The following is a 25775-nucleotide window of genomic DNA, read 5'->3' as shown; positions in this document are numbered from 1 at the left end:
TCTATGCTGCAAAACAGCAACACCAAGAAGCTTCCTTTGGTTTGTGTCCATTTGTTTGAGAGAGAGACGTACGCACAGTAGTGGTCGAGTGACTTAGACAGTGAATGGGAGCGAGGGAGCTCAGTTGGCAAGAATTAACCCTGGTGATTCAGAGAAATAAAAAAAATTTCTGATTGTTTAATAGCACTTATGTTTATCACAAATAAGGGCACCCCCACGCTGCCGCACAACCCTGTAGCGGTTCATGCAACACCTGATTTGGTTTGAACACAACCTAAGAGTGAAAAGTGCTCCAACACCCAAGCTTCAGTAGTTTTAGTGTGGTTGGGCGTTGAGGATTAATGTTACCTTCCACCAAGTTCCTTTGCTCTTTCAAACAAGGCTAAAAACCAAGAACTTTACATGCCATGTGTCCTTTGAAACATTTCTTTCTTTTCATATATAAAAATAGCATGCTGCACTTGAAGTGTCGCCTCTCATTCAGAAGCCCTCTGGATGCTTCGTGACCAACAACTCTCGAGGTGTAAATAATTCTGCAGCTAAATGACTGAAGGAGCCTTTTGTGACAAAACATCTTCTGGCAAGACCAGCGCCACTTGACTTGTAGATCTACCATGACCTGGACAATCTTCACAAACATAGCATGTTCGATTCTCAGCAATGATTGTCGCATGAAATGTTTTCTAAATTACGTCAGTCTCATTTTGTTTCTATCCTATCTGGTGCGTCCCCTGCTTCGTTGAAATAGCACTGAGATTGTTGAAAGGAAATATTCCAGATTTATGCCTCTATTTCCCTGAGTGTAAGTGAGCAACAAGTTCTCCAGACACTATCACCACAATTTACACATCTTTCCTTTGCTGTGAAAGTGACTTGCACTTTCCATCACATTCGACGGGTGCACGGGGATTTCTAACACTCAGGAAACCTTTTTAAAAAAAAGTTTCACGAGTGCATAGAGCCTTTAAGACAGCTGAGATATCGGTGTCATGAATATTTCAGAAGAGCTGTGAAAATCTGAAGGCAGTTGTTGTTTTTACAGTTATATCTTCAGGCTTGTTGAGGTGGTTAATTATCGATTTCACTGAAGTTGATAACCAGCTCCAGATGGTCCAGATCTCATTTCCAAATCCCACATTTCTTTCATCTGTGCCCTACCTCACACACACTGTTGAACACATTATCGGGAGCTGCCAACAACCACAACAGGGAGTGTTACAGCCACGGTTTCCTGTTGTCAGTCACTGAGTCGCTGCAGTGGAGCAACTGGACACCTTGATGGCTGATGATGAGTGCTCTCCACTTAATTATCCCACCTGGATTTTCCAAGGCAGCCAGTGATTCACCCCAGTGGTTTTCCAGTCAAAGATCTCTTTTCCTAGCTGCTTCCTGCACTTAATCCCAGTTATCTACCGCCCGCAATGTATTGGGTATTGGTCATCTGTGTCGGTGCCAAACTTTGTAATCTTGTCTGTCTAGACGTGCTTATTTTTAAAGCCCCTTTAATCAATATTTCAACGTTAACAGTGGGTCAGATTTATGAGGTAAAATGTGTCACCCTTGGTGGCAAACCCACATTTTCTCACAGCTTGCAGCATGTTTCCAAAAAGCTCTGATAATCCCATTGTATGCCACATGCCCAGCACCAAACGGCAGTGTTGCATAATGGAACATTTAGCAGTTAAAGAGGCAGCTGTATTTCCCTCAGGAGTTGGTGGAGACCAAAACAAAACGTAAAGAAGAGTGAACATTAGATTAATATTCCTGAAACTGCCAGAAGCCTGACTCCAAATAAATTATAATGGTGTATGTCTGCTGAATGTATAAATAGGCAACTGTTTGCTAGCACTTTCATCATATAAACTGAGTTGATAATATGTCAGTGTTGTGATTACAAACTGTTACCCTGCCCCCAAGTGGCCAAAAAACATATTGCAGGTTTAAGATTATAGGCGAGAACTTATTTTGATCATGAATGCACTTATTGTAAATCACATTGGACAAGTATATTCGCCTAAAGAAAGTCATTTCATCAAATGTAAAAATATATCAGCTAATTATATCTTTTTATAATTTAAAGCTTCAGAGTGAGACCTGTGCACATAAACTAACATCTGTTATATGTTTCATTCACTTACTAGCTAAACAAGTTCACACAATGATGAAGTCCATCATCGCCCTCTGATGTTGTTTGTTTGTGGAGTTATTCTCACTACCAGAAGGGGGAGACACTGGACTGCACTGGAATATTTAATGCAGTTAGAGACTACACAGTAAACTTATAAAAGTCTGCAGTTTGGAAACTATTGTCTAAATTCAAGCAGCTCCAGCCAACACTGATATTAAAGCAGATTTTTCTGTAGAATTATTTTGTTTCAGAGACAAACTAAGGGTCTGTGCAGTACACTGAACTAAGGGCGTAGGTGACGGATGTTTTCAAAACATGTCTGTCTCAGGATCTCATTATCCACATTTTGTGATATTTTCTCCAAATGTCTTTGAGCTTAAAGTGGCAGAGGTCCAACTCAAAGAAGTTGTGACACACACGTACTTGTCAGACTTGTCAGTAAACTAATTTATACAACGCTGAGACCACATATTCACATGCATATGCACGCTGTATTATATATACAGCCTGATCAAAAATTAATGGAGCAGAAATGTCCTTGAAAGTTAAAAGACGTCTGTGAAATTGCAAATGAGGAGCCGACAGGCACCCTCTGCTAAATTGGAGCCCCCTTTCTGCATTTCACCCTGTCAACATGTAATTTGTTGATTTGTCAAATATTCTCAACAGTGTTACTGTCCCCTCTGGGCCTCTATAGGCAAATTGTGTTTGAGCAGTTCTTTCTAGTGTATTGTGGGTGAAAAAAAAACTGGGGATGGATTTTAGTCAGGAAACAACAGGAGAGGGAGGGAAAAAATGCAAAATGCAGCCGACAGCAGTCCACGGAAAACACTGCGTCAACAAAATAAAATAACCAGCATTGAAAAAATTCAACAAAGGAGTAGTGGGAGACGGACTGGTCTGAATACAGAGCAAGAATGCACCATCCTCTTCTATATGGCTTCTTGCCAGGTTAGATTGTGAGATAGGAATGTGTTGTGTTGTGTTGCATTTCATAGATTTAGGTTTAAAATACAACAAAAATACAACACCTTACAAGCAGAGTATAGTGTTCAGACAAAAATCTGAATAATACATCAAAAATAAGAACACCCACCCACACACCAACACACAAGCCTGCAGGCCACTGCATCTATTAATCCCATTGCCTCTACTTAAATGGCCTGTCCGATATAATGGGTGTCAGTTTACCTCACATCCTGCAAGTGATGTGAACTCACTTATGGCAGGAAGTGATTAGGAAAGATGTAGAGTGCCATAAAGCTGAGATGCAGGGAGGTTCACGCACACACACACACACACACGCACACACAAGTCTTATTAAAATAATATACAGTGACCGCAATAATGCTTAATGAGGTTAGGAGCACAAAAAGAACGCTTGGTTTAGATATATTGGCTCTTCTGCAGGGAGAAGATTTCTCATTCTGTCTCTCGAACACGCAAACAAATGCATATATGTTTAAGAATATGTGAATCTGCATATGATTGCAGCTTGCAGCACAAAAAAAACAACACAGCATCATATTACAACATTTTTTACTTATAGGTGATATTACAATACTGTACAAGTCCTCCGCATTAAACGTCCTGATCTGAAGTTTTCTGATGTGAAAACAAAACTGATTGTTGGTTCGGTTTAGCCACAAAAACATTATTTAGGTAAAGACCAGGCTTTAATTAAAATACAGCTTTGTCAATCAAACCTAAACATATGTCATTTTGGGAAACTTGTTGAAACAGCTTAAAATAATACAAAATAAAACAAGATAACAGCTTAAAATAATACAAAATAAAAAAAGATAATATTAATAATAATAATAAGAAGAAGAAGAAGAGACAGTAAGAAATGTTACAATAAAACAATGTGCTAAAATCAGATCTTCAAGCAGAGAGTTGCTGGTGGGGGGTCCTAGGAAGATGTGATTATTCTGTAAATAGATCCATCCAGATCTTACATATTGTACCTAAACTGAGGCCTTCTTGTGCAAAGGTTTAGTTGTACTTACAGTACTATAGTATTACTTTAAAAGAGTAGAGTATTTTAGTTTCACACCAACACTCATCTATTTATTTGCAGCATATATTTTGTTCCAGGACCCAGGAATCATTCAATATTTTTGTATTTATGTAAAATACCACAGGTTGTTTTGTTCTGAAATATCAGCCGATGATCTTTTCTTTTCATTACTGGGCTGAAATCTGTCATATTTTTCTCTCCTCCGCTCTTATGTTGTTCCAACCTACTGATCCATCTGTTGTTCAGAAACAGACAGAAGACCACTTTAGCTGATATTCGGAGCCCCGGTGGATTTGTGACAATAGACTTTTTTGTTACCTGCACGGGGGATTATGCTCTGAAATCTCAGGTATTAGTGGGCTTACCAAGGGGATTACGCATTGTACTTGATTCACGCTTGGTCCATACAGATAATGCACCAGTATGGAAACAAGTGTACCTGCAAACAAACAAAAAAACTTAAGTGTATCCTGAACAGAAGTAAGGACAAGCAGCACATGCATTAATCATCTCAGAGGTTTTCTGTCCTGTCAAAAGTGGGTGGTTTTCCCTAATGGCCAAGGAAATATGTGACTGCAGCATATTTGTAACAGTGGTTCATTGCTCTGCTACATGCTGAAGATACTGAGACATTCATCCAACTGGGAAGTCTTTTTTTTTTTTTTTTTTATGATATGAGGGATGAAGCTTCACACAGGGACCCATTCTCATTTACATATACAAATGTAATCTTGTCATACAGGGCCCCTCACATTCACATAGAGATTTTGCATACAGGCTTAACAGTATTACACAAGACAGATTTGCATGAAAGTATATTACAGTCATGATAACTCAAAAAGCTCATTTTACAGTGTAAATACAGTACAATTATTTGTAGCTCGCTGTACTGTAATGGTATGCGAGGGAGAATAACTTTTTATTTATGTAACAATCAGTGACAGTATAAATAATGGACGGCGTATGCGTGAAGTCACGTAGGTTTCTGAAGAGCCTCAGAATTTCTGTTGGCATGTCACGCCTCTTCCGCTTCCCGGCTTATCTAAAAGTCAGCAAAGACGAAGATTATCAGCGGACCTGAGGTGGGCAGAATAACACCTAGGTGTTCAAACGAGCCATCTGTAACAGCACCCACCCGTCAATTCAAAGCATCCACGCTGTTTATTCTGCATAATTTAAGCCGTAATATCATTTGAACACATGAGTTTAAACAAATTCACCCTCAGTACAGTTGTCATGAACGGGGAAATTAGCTATAGAGACCAAAATCTGCTCTGACATTTTAAAATGGGGACTTACGAAGACTGACTCTCTTCTGGAGCGTGCCTTAAGTGAACGTTTGAGGAACTGCAGTTTTTTTTGGCACTTCCACATTGGCTTCACTTTACAACCACTGATGTATTGGGAGCAACTCATGAATGGTTTTAAGAAAACGGTGAAATTTTCCCAAAACCTGACACAGATTATTATTCCAGATACTCGATTGACTGATGTGAAGGTTTCACCATTCTACCATCTGTTTACTCTTTCAGTCTTTTTAAATACTCTGCAGCTTTTTCACACTCTGGGCAGAGTCTCTCATCCAGGTTTGGCTTCAGTTGATGCGATAAAGATTGTACTTGCGCTTGCTCAAGGACATGAGGCCATTTATACTTGAATGAATGGAGGAGTCGTACAGTAAGTGAATAACAGCGTTTCTTTAGGGGAAATCGTCTTGTTTACCCGTCGATTAATGTGTACTGACAGTACAAACGGTTTGGATTTTTATCTCCCTCCTGGACGGCACATCTCTGTCTCTTCTCTTCTTGGGCTTTTTCACTGCACTTGTCACGAAAAGTAGAATAAATTTAGAAAATGTTGGAAGAGGACGGACTGTCAGCGTGCGTCAGAAAAGTGTCTGCCAACGAGTGTCAAGTTGCACAGTAGCTTCACTTCTTGCTCGCTGACCTCCTTGCAGCTTGACAAGAACTTGGATTTTACCAAGCCAAGCTGGGCTTTGCAGAAAGAGACATACAGTTTCTTGTACATTATTGAATTTATAACTGTCACATATATTAACCTCGACTATCTTACACCGCTATGCCGCTTGGCAAGAATACATTTATCTTAGCCAAAGTGTTGAACACAGCCGCCTCTCTTGGGGTCAATACACACATCAGTTCATGCTGTATGTAGAGATAAATACAGACCAGCACAGACACTTAACAGTGATGTTGAGTGATGCTCTAAAACTGAGTCTTCACCATGTTTGGCTGTGTTCAAGGAAAATTATGGTATTTCTCCACCTGTTAAAACAATTGTGGCTGTGGTGAAACAGTTTACATGTCGTCTATTTCATTCTATCTATCAGATATCATAAAATAAAGTGACAATGGCAGCTGAAGTTACACTAAAATGACACTGATTAGTCGTCATTCAACCTGCCTGGAAGTGTTTTTGTGGATCAGAGCATTGATCGGTGAGGATGGGTGAGGGGTTGTGTTAGTTTATGTTGTCAGCTATCCAAACTGTAAATTGTTGTAACTATTTGCTAAAGTGTGTGATAGTAGTACAGTACAACAGCTTCAGGTGATTTACCACCAACTTCTGGACTTGAGTAGGACCAACCTATATTTGCGTGTAGCCCAGGGAAACCAAGACAAACGGCAATCAGATTTCCGATGTGGTCAGGTGGAGATATGTGTTAATGAGTGTACATTAAAGTGTTTCATCCTGATAAGAGACAATTAAATTGGCAAAAGTGGAGCCTCTTACTTGCACTTACTAACTACCGTATGGATCATAACTTTAGCTTCAATTCAGGTGTATTCAGAATCTTTCTGAGCAGGTTAAGTTAAATAAATCTTGTCATTGGTCACCAAAACATCACCAAAGATAAACATACAGACCATTAATTAGCTATTTTGTGCTATCGACAACAGGTTCACCAGCCAGCAAGCTACCCACACTCTGCAGTAATAACATTTATCACTTTTTAAAAAAATATATAACATCAGAGGTCAACAGATAAATAGTTAAAATTCAATTGGGTCCTGTTATGAAAATTAGGATCATACTAGGGGTTCAGGTGTTGAAATTCATATAGTCTGTGTGTGTATCCTGTTTTTTGCATGTCTCACGCACTTCCCTTATTTGGCCTGTGTTTTACTGAGGCTGGCAGGGAGAGATAATTATAAATCAACAGTACAAGGACAAGAGAGACAGGCTAGAGGAGTACCATTTGAATATGAATCATAATGCTCATTACTGAGGAGAAAACCAAAAAAGGACGTTATGATATTATCTGTATCAGTGGGGAGGTGTCCGAGACAGCCCATTCTTAAAAAAAATTATAAGAACCAAATGTTAGAGCTCCTCAGGGAGCCTTTTCTCTGTAACCCCTTTTGTGTGTTGCACTGTTAAACGCTCCTTCTTGTACAAGAATGATAAATCCAACTTAAACTTTGATACTTTGAATCCAGTCTTTCTTATTCATGGGTTATTCTTTAAAAAAATCCCATAACAGGTCCTGATATAATTGGCCATTTTGACTGTGCAGTTGTCCCCTTTTGTTATAGAGATTTGGAGAAACTGCTGAAAAATATCTGGGCAAGCTGCAGCTTCTAAAACTCAAAAAAATTCAAATGCTTGTGTCTGAGTAAAAATAAATAAATAAAAAATACAGGAACTAGCCATGTGCATTAGTTGTTGTTTTTTTCTGCTAGCTGCAAGAGATAAATAACAAAAAATCTGGAATTTGTCTTTAAGGTGTTAAACTGAAGCAGCAGATCCGTTTCACGGTTTCAGGCAACTGATCTTTTCTTGGGGTCAATAAACACGTCAGTTCATAGTGGATTAATACAGGAAAAAAAAAAACATCTTTGATGCGAGCCCGACCTCATTTGGCTTAGTCTGACTCATTTTCTCTTTGTTTATGGTATCAGTGCCTGCAGCAGCATCTGGATGTTTTTAACATACATAAACATGTAAAAGCCCAATTCATAATTGCAGTTGCCTTCCACACGTCACTCTAACCCACTTTGATTTGCATTTTACAGTGTTGAAATATAAAGAATATAACATGTTTTATATATTTTGGCATTATCCACTCTCTCCTTCTCACTGAATACCTGTTAAGTGCACTCTTTAAGTCTTATTTGAGTCTACTTTCAACCTTACAATCACAATTTGAGGGCACGTTTTACATTACAGACAGGGAGTTATGGTATCTGTCATCTAGTTAATTAAACATGTTATTAATATCACACATTTTGATTTGTGTCCCAGACGACTGCTTGTTCTTTCTTCGCACAGAGCCTTTCAACAAGATAACATAGTTCTCCTCATCTGTATATCTAAACAGTGAAACAATGATCCCTCCTGTGTGTTTTCTTGCAGTTGGGTGAGGACACTTTCAACCGTGCCAAGTTGTTGAATGTCGGCTACACGGAGGCTTTGAAGGACGCAGAGTACGACTGCTTCATCTTTAGCGATGTGGACCTGATCCCAATGGACGACCGCAACCTCTACCACTGCTACGACCAGCCGAGACACTTTGCCATCGCCATGGACAAATTTGGTTTCAGGTGAGCGGATACATTTCAAATTGCAGAGTGATTTTAGAGGGAGCATACTTCTGCTTGCGTTCACCTTTTATAAGTCTCGACTTGAGTTCAGCCTATTTGAATACAATATGGTGTATTGTGTTTGCAAAAGACTCATTTCTCAAGTTTAGTTTGAGCTCATCTCTTTTATAAAATGTAAATATGTAGAATTTAAATATGCTATTGACTGCCTAACAAAAGGAATGAGATGGCCTACAGTCTTTGTTCTGACAGACAATTCACAGTGTTTAATTTGACTAAATCTCATTATACTTTCAAATCTTTGTCTGAAGCCTAAATTAACATGAAAAAACACCACAGTTCACTGCTGTCAATTTTTATTTTTATTTTTTTTATTTGGGTATACTTCTTTAGGCCTAACAAAAGCACATGACACAAACTTACACAAAGCATAACTCAAGCCAAGAGTACAGCGAGTGCGTTTGAGTACTGGAGTTGCTGAGCAGCTACTGTATCTGTAGCACAAGGCATCATGTGTGGTGTGTTTTCCATATTTTATATCTGAATCAGAAAAACTTATATCAATCATCACAAGCATGAACATGGAGTGAAACTAAAAAACATACACAAACTGAGTTGACAGAAATGTAATCTGGAATTATTTAGTTCAATTATTTTTATAACAAAAATGTGATATTTTTTAATTCAGGCTTCTCAGTTGTTGACAGATTTCCTCCTTTTCTTTGACATAGGTGAGAAAAAAAAAGGTGACAACACTAAATATATCTTTAAATTTGGTTTACTGGTCAAACAACACAAACAAATTGATGACATGTCCTTAAAATTCATTACGCCTTATGGGCATTTTCACCATTTTCTGACATTGTATAGACCAAACAATGAAAAATAAGCAGAAAAATAATTGTTAGTTGCATCCCAATACACATAAAATAGAGAAATATATATTGACTAGTCTGTTTGCTACATTATTCTTAGCTTTATGTGCACTGGGATCAGCAGTCATCCGTGTTTGTGGAGGCTCCTTTATCACCAAGAAATCTCAACAGACTTTACAGACACAAAAGAAGAAAATAAATAGTGAAACTGGAAAAACTTTCTTATAATAACCAGCACCATGAACCTTGGGTTACTTTGAGGGAGGAAAACCTGATCTAGGAAATATACTGAAAGACAGAAACCTTTTATATGAGAGGTACATCCTACCTAGAGGCTGATTGTACGATGGATGCCAGTTTAAAGGAAGATTCCTGCTATTTTCAGGGTTATTCTCACACATGCATTGTGGCAAAGAAGAGCTCAACAGTTTACCGCCTACACTGAATGGCCGGGCCCTGTTTTAGCTGTGTCTTTTAACATAATGACTCCACACCTGCCCTTAATTATCTAAAAGCACTACAAGTATTGATTAATGGCCTAAACATGGCCAGTGAATGTGACCTACCCATCCAAGAGCTGTCAGTTTACAAGAGTTATCCAACTCTAGACCCTCAGGGGCCCCAGCAGGTCCCTGATATAGTGCTCAATAAGCTAATGCTATCTGGCAACAAACACTACACCAGGTGGTAAGCAGGGTTGTAGTTTAACATTTCTTATTAGCAGTGAATCAGTAACGACTAAACAGTTTCACCAGAGTTTTGTCGGCCTCTAGGAAATGAGAAGAAAAGGGGCTAAAAGTGAAGCCTGGTTGTTTTAGGGTTGATTTTGGTTAATTGCTGATATAGAAATCATATCATTGGAGAAAATTGGTTCCCAATGTCAAAGTTGTTTGAGTCCCCACAACTTTTTTTAGTTTCAGTCCTTCTAGTTTTAGCATTAAGGACGCTTCTGAAATAAATTACATCAGCAAGCAAGAAACAAACAAACAGCTAATGAAATCAAATTTAATTTACACTAAATCCCCTCCCCTACTTAGGGCAGAGAGTACATTTTGTATTTTAGCTGAGTCATTTGTAGAAAGACAACCTTAGCTGCTCTCGAATGTAAAGTGCTGGGAGTTTTTTCTGTTTGTTTTTTTTGTTTTGTTTTGTTTTTTTTTTAATGATAAATGGTGAAAACATTGCCAGCGAAAGTCAGGTCACATTAAGTGCTATTCCATTACCATAGCACCTCACAACACCTAACAGCTCTCCGAGCAGAAAGGGTCACCTTGAAGTCCATTTCACAACACGCCGCTTTCCAAAACAGTCCACAAATTATAGTCTCTCAAAGGACCTTATGCAGTGTATTGAATTATAATACCATCGTGCAGAATTTTGTTGGATGTTTAAGTGCTTGCTCCCTGGGTAAGCACAGTATATGCGCGCTACAGCTCATTTGAACATTTACAAAGAGCACAGAGCACATTCAGGCTATGTCATGACCTGGCAACGTTGGCACACTTTTCAAGAAGTTACATGGGTCAACATGAACTCTGTTTAAGGATAGACATTAAATGTTCAGTATTTTACTGTAACTTTAGATATCCATTATTAAATAAAGAACAATCATTGTTTATGTCTAAAACGTTCTACATTATTAAAGCAACATTGTCTAACTTCTTTCATAAAATCACAGATCTGAATCGTTTGAATGGTGTCTCTGTCATTTCCACTATGCGCCGTTTGCGACTATTCTTTCACTATGAAACTTTGTGCTCTGGGTATAATCACTTGTGAAAAGCACGATCCTAAGTAACTTAGATTCAATTATACTTTATTCATCCCACAGTGGGGAAATTTATTTATCACAGCAGCAAAAAAAAAGTGTAGTACACACTACAGAAATTAAAGTAGAAAGAAAATGGCAACAACTCCACAAACAGACAGAAGTATCTTATAAACTACACAATAAACAAAAACAAACAAAAGCAAAAAAGTACTTAAGGTAAAGTGATATGATATAAAAAGTGACCACGGTATGAAAATATTGCAATTTAGGTGACCATGTAATAAATAGTATTATGAGTAGTAGCCATGATATAAATTATATTTATATTTAACAAGGAGGAGGTTTTCAGTCCGGGGCATGGGGGAATGCTGACATGGAGTGTTGGTGTCATGCCAGAACTGGAGCTGGGCAAGCGGGCAATGTAACATGGAAAAAATCCCAAAACTAACATCAGATTTTGATTAAAAATGTTCTAAATTTTGATTAGTGTATGAAAGTCTGTGACATCACTGGTCTTTAAACAAAGCCACACCCACTTCGAACAAAAAAACAAAAACACAAGAAATCTGTCATGTGGAAAAACTAAACTGTTCCAACTTTGGCATAAAAGTTTGTGTTCATGTTGGACCCTGACACTCACAGAGAGAAGCTAGTTGATTGTAAGGGCCTTTAATGTCATAATCTTAGAGGAGTTTCGACCTTTAATTACAGAATCTTCATTTGTCAAACGTGAGTGACAAGTTTTGGACGTTAGGTTGAAGATTTAAGGCAATGATCAGCTTCATCTGTCCAGCGGTGCCTGATATATTGTTTTTAAAATTGTCCCCGCAGAATGAAATGACTTGAAATTGTCCAATTAATGTCACTCAATCAACTGCCACAGGTTTGTTTATCTTCCAAGTTATTACTGGCTGTAAACACATAATGAGAATGTGAGAGAGGAGATATTAAAACTGAAGGAGGATGGTGCTAAGTGCTTTTCATCCCTACGTTGACAGAGCAATAATGCCAAATATTCATCATAGTCGAGCCTACACTGTATCTCAGTCGTGTTTGAGAGTTAGATTCGATGATGATTGATGATGATCACAATTTTCCGATGAAATAATCAAACAGATATTTTGTTTATAGAGTCACAGCTGTTGAAGAAATTACTAAAGTTCTGTTTATCGTCCTTCGAGCGAGACTTAGTAATAAAAATATCAAAAACAGTTTGCAGTCTCGATTTCTATCTTGTTCTTCTTCCTCATCCGTCGCATGTGTCCGTTTGAAGCTCACTCTATCACACACACACACACACACACACACACTCCTCACCATTTTGTTGCTGGGAGAACTTGTGCAGAAACATACGGTCTCATTAGTTTCTGCTTGTCATCTTTCAACAGTGAGCTGTCGTACTTTTGACAACACTTACTGTACGGAATATACACACATGTACACACACACACAGACACACACACACACACACACACATGCATCACCCTCTGGTTAGACTTCAGGCGGCTGTCATGACACTTGCAGCTGACGTCCGTCCCGCTCTACTAGCTTCACGACTTTTAAGGGAAAATATAAAACGCCTGTCCGCCCAGTTTTGTCCAGTCTCTACACACACACACACACACACACACACACACACACACTGTATAAGTGGCTGGTACTTTCATGAACATGGCACTGACCCTCCTCCATTATGTCATCTTTTTTTTTCTAGCCTTCTGTCTTTCTCTTACACTCATTTTAATTTAGATTTTTATTTTTGCTGTTTCTCTTTATTCTCGTCCTCTCTGTCCTCATCTTCTATTTCCCTCATTTATTCTCCTCTAAGCTGTCGTCATGTTGTTTAATTCATCATTCAAGGTCACAGGATTCATGTCGGGGCACTTCTGAAATTAAATTTAGCATTATCTGACATTTCCTTTTGTAAACGACCGATGCTGCACACACACAGGAAACTTTCTACTTGACATTCGAGCTAACGAGGTAACTTTCAAGCTTATAAGGAATGATGTTCGTTGAGCTGCTTATAAACACCAGGGGGTCACAGTATGCAGAGACACCATTTCACGTGTCTTGAGTGGATTATATATGGATATACATTATCTACTTCATAGAAAAAGGCAACCATAAATGATCCACTTAGAAACGCATCCAGGACAAGACACATTTGAAAAGATCTGATCGCCTAAAACACTTCAGGATGTTATTCACATGTAAATTCTGTCATCCTTGTAAAAACCTATATAAAAAGTCCTCCTAATGCATCACATCATGTGCTGTTTGTGATTCACAGACAGTCACAGATGAACGATAGTCACAGTCTCTGCTTTCCAGAGGCTTACATCTTCCCCTGAGAAATTGGAACAAGTAATTATTATTAACTATAACCTGAGTGCGTTACCATGTTTATTTGATATCATGTCACGAAGTGTGGGTGAGAAAATGTTCTCGTCTTACTGTGTGTACACAGACCTGGAAGGACTTATCCATGCAGCAGTATGGACAAGGCAATCTCAGCCTCTGTCATGGTTGCACTGGATGTGTTAAATGTACTTTTTGTTAAATTTACCGTGTCAAAGTTAACGTTAATGCTGTAAACAACTAAGGCCATGGTGTTTCAGTCAAACTTCCTTTCTGTTGTTTGTTACTGATTTGAATAACTAGGATGTTAAAAGTGATTATGTGGATTTGGTTTCAGCATTAATCACATAAAGCGATAGCTTTGTTTATACATAAAAGACGTTGGACTGGATCTTGAGGTGACAAATTTTGAAATTCAGTCCTCCTTCCAGCAGATGAAGCTTGTAGCTACAACAGAGTTGTAAGACGCAGCAAAGCTGCCGATCGCTAAACAAACCAAAGTGCTTGGATTGTTCTGACCGTTATCATTTATTTTGTAATAACATTTATATACCCTTATAACTTCTCCCCACACTCGCCGTTTCTCCCACCCTAATCAATCTCATTTCTTCCTCTCTCCTCTCCCGCAGGCTGCCCTACGCAGGCTACTTTGGAGGAGTGTCAGGCCTCAGTAAAAAACAGTTTCTGAAGATCAACGGCTTCCCCAATGAGTACTGGGGCTGGGGAGGGGAGGACGACGACATCTACAACAGGTAACAATGCAAAGATGTAGCGTGTTCTGATTTCTTCAACAATAAAACTAGGCTAAATAAGTTGTACTAGAGAACAGCACACAGAAGAAAAAAACAGTAATATACTGTAGCATGTGTCAGAGTTATGTTCAGTAATCTGGAAGAAAGTCCTTCCCAGGGCACAAACTACACAGCAGATACACACATCAGACACCCATGTGGACACAAATATGCACATTATTTCAGCCTCTGCCAGTAAAATGTGAAATCAACTCTCTCAACTGAAAGTGCAGTTCTTCATGGAGTGGGTGATTTATTGTAATTGTTCACAGAAGGAGAATGATTAGCAAATAAATTAACCTTTTGAAGCACTTCAGTCAGCTTTTAATGACTTTTTCAAGTTCACTAATAATAATTCTGTGGAAGCGAGCTGATCAAATCCAGAGGAAGAATATTATGTTTGACAGGGAGACAGAAGAATGACTTACGACTGCTTAAATGCATTGAACCACTTACAGGACCATTTGTTTCATTTATGTTCTACCCGGATGGTTGTTTGGACTGATAATTGTTTAATTACCTGGTGAACTAATGATATGACTATGAAACAAATTACTGAGCATTGAAATAATGAAACTACCTTTGCACTGCACTTTAATCACAGCTGACATTTTCCATATACTCCCCCGAGAAGCGCTCAGTTACATGTTACCTCTGTGAGCCGCATCAACGTGCTGGAAATATCTCGCTTCATATTGCTCAAATAACCATAAAAGTCTGTGTAAAGTAAGAATAAACATGAGTTCTGAGTTTGTCCAAATTTGAATGATTAAAAATATCGACAGGTTTATGAAATTAGGTGTCAAAATTAGGTGACAATGAGCAGTATTCTCAGCTCCAGGACTGTGGGGGCGTGTCCCCTGAATGTGTCGAAGCCACGCCCACTCGTGGGAGCAGTCGAGCAGCCATTTTGAAGCGACTGAAACATGTCTGATGAGTTCAGAAAATGACATGACTAACTTTGACACACTCTGAGCGAAATGAATTAATCTCTATCTCTCTGCTAGGGGTGCAGGGGTATGCTCAGGGTAGCCTCAGCGTGTCATCGAGCCACCCTTTAAGGACCGCCCACAAAATCCTGGACTGAAAAACTGTTTTAACGTCTAACTCCACAGTAATATATCGTTCAAAGTCTTTTCACGTGTTTCCAGCAACTATTTCCCAACATATTTAATGTACTTTAAAAGAAATCTCAGAATTGCCCTTACACGGACTTTAAGGTGGAGTACAGTACAATGTACAATGTCAGCTGTGATAGGCTTCAGCCCCTGGGACCCTTGAGGAGAAGCGGTTAGAGAAATTGGATGGATGGATTGTCAGTCGCCCTGTTGTATTAACTTCAAAAGAAACTTTATTTTAGTTATATAAGCAGATACATTTGCATTTGGGCTTGAGTACAGTAATTATAAACACAATCCCAGCTGCACAGATTCGCACAGCAGGAGAGACAAAATGCGACCTCCATCTTTATTGCTTCTCTATTCTTTGTTTTTCTCTCTGCTTTTTATTCTCTTCTCTTTCCCGTGTCTGTGTCCCTCCGTCACTCCCACGCTTATCTTTCTCCCTTCAGTGTAATAGCATTATGAGAAAACTGAAAATAGAGCATTAGAACATTGGTGTTTTTTAGAATGGACTGTGTCAGTCAACACAATTCAGGAGATTACAGTTGTTTGTCAGCTTCTGGCAAGATGCGATAAAGGAGATCTATGTGTGCTTTACTGAATAGTCATTTTGTGTGTTCTTTTGTCTGTCTGTCTATGAGTGAGTGTGTGTGCATGTGTGTGTGTGTGTGTGTGTGTGTGTGTAATTATGAGCCTAAGGATGACAGATAAAGTTAAACCTCTAACTTTTTTTTCTTGGATGATAGCTGCAGTCGGCTGTAGATTTGCCTCGGGATATTTTCTGCAAAACTGAACTGTTCTTATTTCAGCTGTCCTCAAAAGTGAAGTGACATGCAGGAATATCATTAAAATCCCATTAGATATAAAATAATGCATAAATTGTGCAGGCATTTACTTCTGCAATTCAAATTAACCTCAGTGCAGAGTGTCCATACAAACAGGAAGTGTAAGTCTCAAAGAACTGTGTGTACAACACAGACTATTCTTCATATTTCTTTGGATGAGGTGCAACAAAAATACACCCTGTTAAGGTATTTTCAGCACAGCTTGTAGTATTTTGTACTTAAAGTGAGACTCTATAATGACATTTTGCTGAACAGTGGACGCTCTGTTCACATGTGGCAGTTACAGGATAATGGCTAATTGAATTTCCCTTCATTTCTCAAGATTGTCAGGGGTCAGTAGCTTTAATGATATCACCGGGACAATCTGGTGGCGTAGAGTTTAGAGTTTTAAGATGCTATCCATATAATCGTTACAGTGCTGCATGCTCCTGGATTGAGTCCATCCAGGGATGTGTCACCTCCCATCGCCAGCTCTTCGTTGTATATCAGATGTTTTCAAACTGTGATGCACATATTTTTAGATTATTGCTCAGTGCTTTCACTTAAAAATCATATAAGGAAAGGCACTCCCCATAACGTATATTTAACTACTACTACTACTACTACCAGCACAAATACTACTTCCATATACTGTTACCCTTTGGACAAAATGTAAACAAATATAAACAAAGAAAAAAGATGTTGCCCACATCATAACTCACTGAATCCATAGCAACATTTCACCTACTGCTTACATCCCCAAAACACAATACTTCCAAGACGTCCTCATCACTGTATACAATCTAAAAAATGGTCATTGCCATCATATATAGAAAATGTATGTCCTCTGGTGAGATGAAGTGTGTTTCCTGTGTTATTTTATTTAGATTTTATGTATCACATGCTAAATGTGGTGTAAATGTAGTATCTGAAACTAACTAAAGCTAGCGCCCACCATCTGCTGGTCATAACCACTGGCAGTAAAAACAATGGACATCTTTGAAGCTCAAAATCTGTGACGCTGGCCATGTTGCATTTTGTTTAAAAAAAAACCAAAACATCTACCGTACAGTTTTACTTTAAACCCTATGCAACAAGACTAAAGGCAGAAAATCACCAACCAAAGTGGAACTACGCTAGACTCTGTGAGAAACTGAGGGCACCAAAAAAAGTTATTTTGCAACCAACATCATAGTTTGGTAGGGCACAACAGATTGGGAATACAGATGTACAGTGGTGAGAAAAAAGGGTTTGTTGTTTGAGAAGTTTGTCTGAACATTTCAATGCTTTTTTTTTTTGTGTGTGAATCTGGGTCACTGTAGTACGGAGCCCCTAAAGGGACATGGTGAAAGAAAAAAAAACGGAAGTGTTTCTAGTGCGCACGAGAAACACTTCCATTTTTTTTTCTTTCACCATGTCCCTTTAGGGGCTCCGTACTGTTGGGATCCACCATAAGAGTGTAAATCCCAGCCGACTATAAGTGCCACCTTCTGCAGGAGGAAAGCTACAAGCCCGCAGGCTGTGAGCGTTTGGTGGTCAAAAGGTTTCTGCTGGTGTTAATGCTAAATCCTAACCACCCCTAAGCTGCCCACAAGCTCAGTCAGGTGTACGCTACAAACAAAGAGCTAAAATATCAGTAAATATTGATCGTACATTCATCAGGTGGCCAGAAACACGACTCCAAATGAGATGTTCGTGTTGTTCTGTGTCAGCTGGATGTGTAAGCTGGCAGTAAACAACAAAGGGAAGTTGGCAACAGGGATCGATTTAATGCACCATTTTTAGTAGTTTTATTGACAACTCTCATATGTGAAAGAAGTACAATAGAGAGTCGAATATGAATCTCACACCGGATAAAGTAGACATTGTAGAGATTGTAATCTGTCCTCTTTTCCTCGCTGTGTTGTTTAAACCGAGATCGATGTCATCATAAATTAATGAAAGAAAAACATTGGCAGAAACAGGCGACTAAAGCCGAGCATGAAAGTTTTGCCTTGCTGTTCTCTAAGGCTCACACCCCCTCCTACCATCCACCTTCGCTTTTCAGGGCTCGCTTGTTTTTTAAGCCTTTTCACGGAGCAATCAAAAGGGAAGCGCCCTTGAAAACACACTTGGACAGACAAGCTGTTGGAAGAAGACAGTGTTGTGTTGAATGTAGCCGAGGCTGTCGAGATTTTCTAATTGAATTTTTTGTGGATTTTTTAGTTCCACACTAAAATATCTCAACAATTATCTGATGCATTGACGTGACAGATACCCATGATGCTGCTTAGACGAATTATAATAACCTTAGTGATAATCAGATTTTTCATTTAGAAATTTTCTTTGTTTTATGACCAGGACTGTCATAGTATCAGAGTTTCACTACACGATTGTCATGGCTGAAGGAATTCATGATAACGATAGCTGTAGAACATTTGAAAAAAATAAAAATAATCCTATCAGTCAAATTCATCTGTAACTTTCTATATAATATATTTACACAGTAAGGTGCATTACCGCCACTTCCTATGTTGGATTTTGAATCACGAAGTGAGAACAGGAAGAAACGGAAATGATTTCAGAGGCATTGGATTTTTTAATGATATTATCATGTGTATTATTAACACAATAACATATTTTTATTCTGCTGTTGGCTATTGTTAGTTAAGATTATTAACCACGCTGCCCAGCCTGTGAGCTGAGAGCACTGGGGGGAGTCTTAGATGTTTTGGACCACCGGCAAGAAGAAGAGGTTTTCAGGCCTAGGACGCAGGTTAAATGCTGGCAGGGAGCGAAGCCATTGTCGTAACAGAACTGAAGCTGGGCAAGCAGGCAATGTAACCAGGCTCAGCAGCTTCTATAATTACAAAGGCAGAAGGTCCAGGAAGCTAAGAGGAGAAAAGGAGTGATCGAGCAAGGAGCAGCCGGACAAGAGAGATGCAGAGCTGTCTGCTTCTGTTGTTGTATTTACTGAATGTTTGGCAGGTAGCAAAGTTGTCGGCTCACTCCTTTTTGATCATAAGTAGTATAATCAAAACAGATAGACACATGCAACTGTGCATATTTACAAAAGTGGTACTGCACTCTGAAACCGAGGGACCTAAATTGCGAGAAATTCCTATTTCTAATCGTCATTATCGGTATATCACAACACTACTAACCTCAGCTATTCTTTGTTTTACTGTTAATTAAATGCTAGTATACGAACCATGTTTGGTGAACATTAGTATTGTCATTGTCACATTGCTGACGTCAGCATTTAGCTCAAAGCGACACTGCAGTGCACGCAGGCAAGAGCTGTAATCATGCCCCTTTGCCTGATTCTGTAGAGGCACATTTTTCCCTTTCAGAAGTCAATAGAGAAAAGGTTATTATTAATATCTTTTTGAAATTCAAAGCATCATTCTTATGAGATCTGATGCAAAAAATAGTTCTAACAATGAAAGCTGTTGTAACGTGCAGCAGGGAGGACGGAGTCTTCTGAGTAGTTGGCTCAGTGAAACGACTAGAGGAGGAGGAGGAGGAGGAGGAGGAGGGAGGGTGCGGGGATTGGCGAGATAAAAGAACAGCGGTATAGATCAGAGCCTGTCGCATCCGTGAAATCTGCACCATGTTTTCTTCCTCCGTTGTTAAAAGGTAGCGAGTTCACAGGGTTTGAAGCGTGTAAACAGCCGAGGTGTCCATCAGCCCGGTGTCCAGTCGAAGTGTCCTTGAACCTCCATCTGCTCGTTCTTTGAAAGCTTGAAAAAGAAGCATCAACTAAGTGACTAAATTGCTCTCTCCTTCAGAACTCCTCCGTCACTCTTTTCTCCCCTCTCCTCTGCCCCCGTCTTTTTTTTTTTTTCCCAATCTCCCTCCAGCGATTTCCCTTTTTATGCTGGTTTTGATGCCACAGACCATGGCACGGCCTCTGCTTGAAATGGGTCCTGCTAGTGTAATGCCAGCCCAGGGGACTTAGCTGTCCCTGCTGCTCAGTGTGGCCCGAGCCCGTGGCGGAGAGGACACATGCCACTTACACAACTGCCAGTGCGGCTTGCCTCCTCCCATCCCTGTCTGAAAAAGTTGGTGGATATTACAAAGAGAGAAAGAGGGAGGTTTTCTTTCTCACCATCCTCTCTCTCTCTCTTTCTCTCTGAACATGCATCAGTAGCCTTGGGCAAAGACTGTACCTGTCCCCAGGGCTTCCATGGTAGACCAACCTTCAACACACACACACACATCCTCTCTTCTTTCAGTGCTCCTTCTCTTTCTTCCTTGCCCTTTCCCCTTGGCTTTCAACAGAGCCTGAGCCAGCATCGTGTACACATGCAGCCAGAGCAGCACAAGGGCTGCACGTGTTTCTGTGAAGCCTTGACAATGGTGTTTGAGTCAGGATATTTTGAGCTTAACCCCCTCTGAGAATGCCAAGTCTTTGATAAATTCAATCACACATCCAGATTGTGGAAGTCACCACCCTCAGGTCAGGTCAGCAAACACTGCGTTGAGTGTTTTTAAATCTTATGTTTAGACTTTTTTCTTTTTTATTGATGATCTTGTTTGCCATGAAAAATCATTTATTCTTGTTTATTCTTTTTTGTTTCACTTTTCATTTCGTTATCAGATGTGAAGCACTTTTAAAAGGGCTTCATAAGGCGCTATTTAAACTGTAACCCTGAAAACTAGGTGGATGGATCGATAGAGTCAAGAGTAATGATGCTACATAGTCTTGTTTTTTAGTGTCATTTTTTAGCATCTAGGAGTAAAATCATCCACTTTTAATAATAAACAGTATCTGCAGTGGTGTTACTTGGTATTGAATCAGAACAAACTTTTCTTACTTTCTTACTCAGACAAGCATACCCTCGACCCCACGGTTTGCAGAGATGAGAGTCGGCCTCTTTTTATCGAAGATTGTCTGTCTGAAAGGTTTATCATCCCAATTTTTATCATTCAGTTTGTTTCCATTTGAGCTAGATTTTGAAAAAAATATGCAAAAGAAAATGCGATTGAATCTGTGAATCTATGAGTTGGTTTGTCGTGTCGTTCAAGCACTGCAGAAGAAGAGGACGCAACGAGATGTAAACAAGTGCCAGTAAACATGATGTAAATATGGCATTTATGTTTGTGTCATGTATTAATTTGAGGGAAACTCCGTCACACTACTACTGCTACAAATTGAATTCTTCCTTTGAATGAATCCATAGAAATACATGCGGTTAATTAATTAATTAAGCTCCAGCAACATGACATGTTAATATGAACAATAATGGCAGATTTATTTACTTTGTTTTTTTAATCCAGGCAGCTCCACTGAATTCATTTGAATCTTTATACTAGTGGCAAACAATAGAGTATATTGTCAGCCAGATTACAAATACTCCACTCGCCTACATATACCCAAGGAAGAAGGTCATAAAGTGGGCCGTGTATTAAGTATCATGTCTTCTTTGCTAAACAACAAAACCCAGCCAGAACCAGTTTCCAATATAACATATTTAAAATAACTGAGACCCCCCCAAGGTCTTCTAACATTTAGACTAAACAGTCTGAACCTTTTGTCACGTCCACCAGTGCATAAAGGTTGCATTGACCCTTTTGAGTTATTCGGATGATTTAACAGTGATTCAGCATTTTACAGCAACTTTTGTTATTTTCTACCACATTTATACTCATTTTAATCTGTTTTAATGTACAAAAAGCAGCCAACCCTGGCCTGTCACACACTTTCTAGCAAGTGTGGTAATTCAGTCATCTCTGCCATTAAAGTCTCGTCTTTCTAACGTGCTTCCTGGAAAAAATAAAAAACAAGCATCCTCGAGGTTTTGGCAGGCAGAACAAACAGATCCCCCCCTCCGCCCCTTCTCCCCGGGTAAACAGAGAGCAAGCCGGTACATTTTCCTTGTGATGTGATACTTTCAATACGACAGTCGCAGAACAGAAGTCAACATGACAGAGTAGTGCGCACCTCCTTGATATTGGAGTAGAATCGATGTGAAGGTGAAGGCGAGGTGACGGAGGGCGGGCGGCAGCAGTGAACAGAAGGTGCAGCTGAGATGAGAGTGAGGCAGGTCAGATGAATGGATGGCGTACATCATTAATCAGTTGATATTTTTAATGTCCCGTGTGATCTCCCACAAACTTCAAGAGAGGTTACTCTGGATAACGATCAACTAATTGAGTTGTGAGACGTGTAACTTAAAGGTAGGAATGCCCCAATCACGTTTTTTCAATTAATTTCTGATCATTTATTATTTATGATAGCAGCTGGTAAAGCGGTATTAAAAAATCAAGTACTGAAATACCTTGATAATTGCTCCTTTTCTAACAAAGTGATATCCTAACTCGTACACCGTTGTCAAAGTCCTTGAAACTCAAATGAACGCTGTCTTGAATTGTAACTACAGTTTTGTTCATCGGGTCATTAGATTAATTAAATTGCTCAGCTCAGCTAAACTCAAACTTGTCACCGGCTCTCCTTCCTCTCCTTTGTTCCTCGCCTTGATGAGCCAGTTACTGAAAACTAAATATGCCGGGGAAATGTACATTGGAATCAATTGATCTATACAGCAATCGGCTTTTGACCGCTCTGTTTGATACCAACTGCTGACTCCTCACTCCTCCTTACCAGCCAGTCAGGAGCCACAAGTGATCAACTCTTGATATTTGACACTTGGTCTGAAATGTGTTTGCAGATTAATTACATACCTGATATGTTATGATCCACTAAAGTTAGGCCCAATAAGAGATATATAAATCCCTGTTTTTGTTCCTTTACCGCCATCTTGACTGGAATGAAGCCTGCTGTATGTCGTGTCATCATATTGGAGAGGTTACATCCACTTGTAAATAAATACAGTATGCACCATTGATCAGTTTTCACAGCTGGTGACTATAAGGTGTTAATCCTGATCTGCTGATTGCATACTTTATCTAACAATCGATAACAATCAGTGGCTGATCACTCTGGGCATCCCTGCTGCAAAGCTTAACGATGGTGCTTCTCACTGCTTCATCGTCGTTTTGAAATCGTCGCGTTAGGTGTGAAGGCTCAGAGGCAGCAGCAGGTCTGTGCCTGTTTGGAGTACCAATCCACAAGTCCACTGACCAAGTCAAAAGTTATTATTAATGCTGACCTGAATTTTTATTCACACATCAGCACCCTCACCAAAATAACCCTCCACCCTCTGAGGAGTATCTCCAAAAATTCAACGTTCTCTATCCCAGTCAGATACAAAAAAGTCTGTGCATGCCTTTGTGACCAGCAGACTAAATTACTACAACATCCTTTTTATTGTTTTTTTTTTTTTATCTGAATGTTGTTGTGTGCCTGTATCTTTGTGATAACCAGTGTGCAAAATACATCAGATCAGAAGAAACTTGTGTGCTGTTTGGAGGGCTTTGGAGGAATGCAGCTAGATAATGACTGTAAAGCCCTCCATCTTCTTAAAATGTAAATCAGTTGTATTTGACACACACAAAAACACATATCTATATGTATTTGTTGCTAATTTTGTATCTTCTAAAGTTAGATTGTATCTCCAACGTGTTACTGAAGAATAAAAATACAGATCCGAGGCTCTGTGGGACCCTTAAATTCCTATTGCAAGTGTACTTTATGTAACCTATCCAGTGTTTTCAAATTGTGTACTTTTATTGCATGTGACCTTTCTAGTAGTTTAACACAGCTCTTTCTTTCTCTCTGGTACTTGTGTTGAATGGTATCAGAGGGCACAATAATGAGGGATGCACTAATAGAAAGAAGATGAGGGAGGGATAGAAAAAAAAAAGGGCAAAGATGCTCAGGAAGAAAATGAGTGCAGGGAGTGGAGTGGAGTGGATGGGGAGGGAGGAGGAGGAGGACCGGGGGATGGAGGGAGGGTGAGAGAAATGAAGCATTGAGCGGACGGTATGGTCCGGCAGAACAGCCACCGTCAGCAGCTGCTGGTGCAGGAAATCCACATGCAAGAAATCAGTGGAGCACAAACTGACCAAAACTCATCTCACACCGGTGGCATTGAAGTGATGCAGATTAATTTGAGGTTGTTTTTTTTAGGATTGAGTTTGTAAAAGAAGAGGAAAAAAATGAAATTATATACAGTATACACTACATGGATGAAAACATCTAGATGGGAGATATACTTTTGCATTCGGATGCTAAACCTTGGCATTATAACAAGAAATATTTTGGTTGTATCCCGCCAGCAAGAATTGGATTTCCAGTTTTAATCATTCAGATTTTTGTATTTATCACTGAAAATGTAAAGAATGGATAGCGTGTGCGTGACGTCACCCACAGGTTGGTAGTCCTACCTCTTCTGTCTCCAGCTAATCTAAAAATCGACATAGACGTGGTTTATCTATGGACCTGAGGTTCATCTATAACGGCATCTACATGTCAATCCAAGCAGCCACACTCTTAATTATGCATAACTTTAAGTCTTGTACCAGACTGTAAACATGCTGTGAAGATACTCACTTTATGAAGAGTGGCTTGTTTTGCATCCAGCCTCAGGTGGCCATTCAAAGACTTTGAACTTTTGGCACTTCTGCATGGGTTTCACTTCACAGCTTCACAGTTAACGCTTGGTATGGATATAGCACAAGTTTAAAGCAAGATTAAACAACTTCACAGCATGGAAAAATCATCCCCACAAATTTTACCTGACTAGAAAAGGTAAAAAATGAGCACAAAAAATGAAGAAATTAAATAATAAACAAGTCGTCATTAACCAATATTTTATCCATGTGGTAAATCCTACAATCCTAAAGATTAGGTCTCCTCACCCTCCCTTCCTTCGGGGATCTGTACTTTTCTGATATTACATAGATTTTTCTTTATTAGCTTTCAGATTTAGACATCATAGTTTATCAGCCTCTTCATATCTGTGAGAAAGGGCAGCTTCTCAGATTTAAAATTAGTTTATTTCTGTCATATTGAAGAGCAACAGTGTCATTTTAACAAGTCCTATTTAAAAAAAAGCGTGCAGTCTTTCAGTTTGTGTACGAAAAAGGCAAAAGGCCATTTGAAAGTTTATTCCACTCATGCAGCACTCAGGAGCCTCCCTGCTGAGATAAAAAATCATTTCTCTGTCTCCTCTTCACACCCACACACCTTTACTTTTCTATTACTTTCTCTCTGCTCTGCGTCTTCCAGCCCTCCACACACCACCACTATCATCACCACCACCCACTCCTCCTCCTTTTCTTCTTCTCCCATCTCATTTCTGCAGGAAGAGGGAACTGAGGCAGGACATCAGACTTAGCTCCCCATTCACCTCCACTCCATTGCTCCACTGCAATTAACTCCACTGGTGGGAACAGGGGAGGAGTGGTGGAGAAATTCCTGATTAATCCAATC

At 39.4% G+C, this 25775-nt stretch overlaps 1 protein-coding gene across 1 annotated transcript in view; it reads left to right on the top strand.

The window, feature by feature from the left end:
• The window catches only part of b4galt2 (UDP-Gal:betaGlcNAc beta 1,4- galactosyltransferase, polypeptide 2), a 170206-nt gene that overhangs the window by 121582 nt on the left and 22849 nt on the right, over window positions 1-25775 (top strand). The window contains exons 5-6 of the mRNA XM_027288494.1: window positions 8526-8713; window positions 14350-14472. Of these exons, the coding sequence (XP_027144295.1) occupies window positions 8526-8713; window positions 14350-14472 (311 nt within the window). The remainder of the gene's footprint in view (window positions 1-8525; window positions 8714-14349; window positions 14473-25775) is intronic.

The sequence above is a fragment of the Larimichthys crocea genome, chromosome II, assembly GCF_000972845.2.
Source record: "Larimichthys crocea isolate SSNF chromosome II, L_crocea_2.0, whole genome shotgun sequence".
In the NCBI taxonomy this organism is placed as follows: Eukaryota; Metazoa; Chordata; class Actinopteri; family Sciaenidae; genus Larimichthys; species Larimichthys crocea.
The sequence above is the reverse complement of the archived record's forward strand: the minus strand, read 5'-3'. Positions and strand labels throughout refer to the sequence as shown.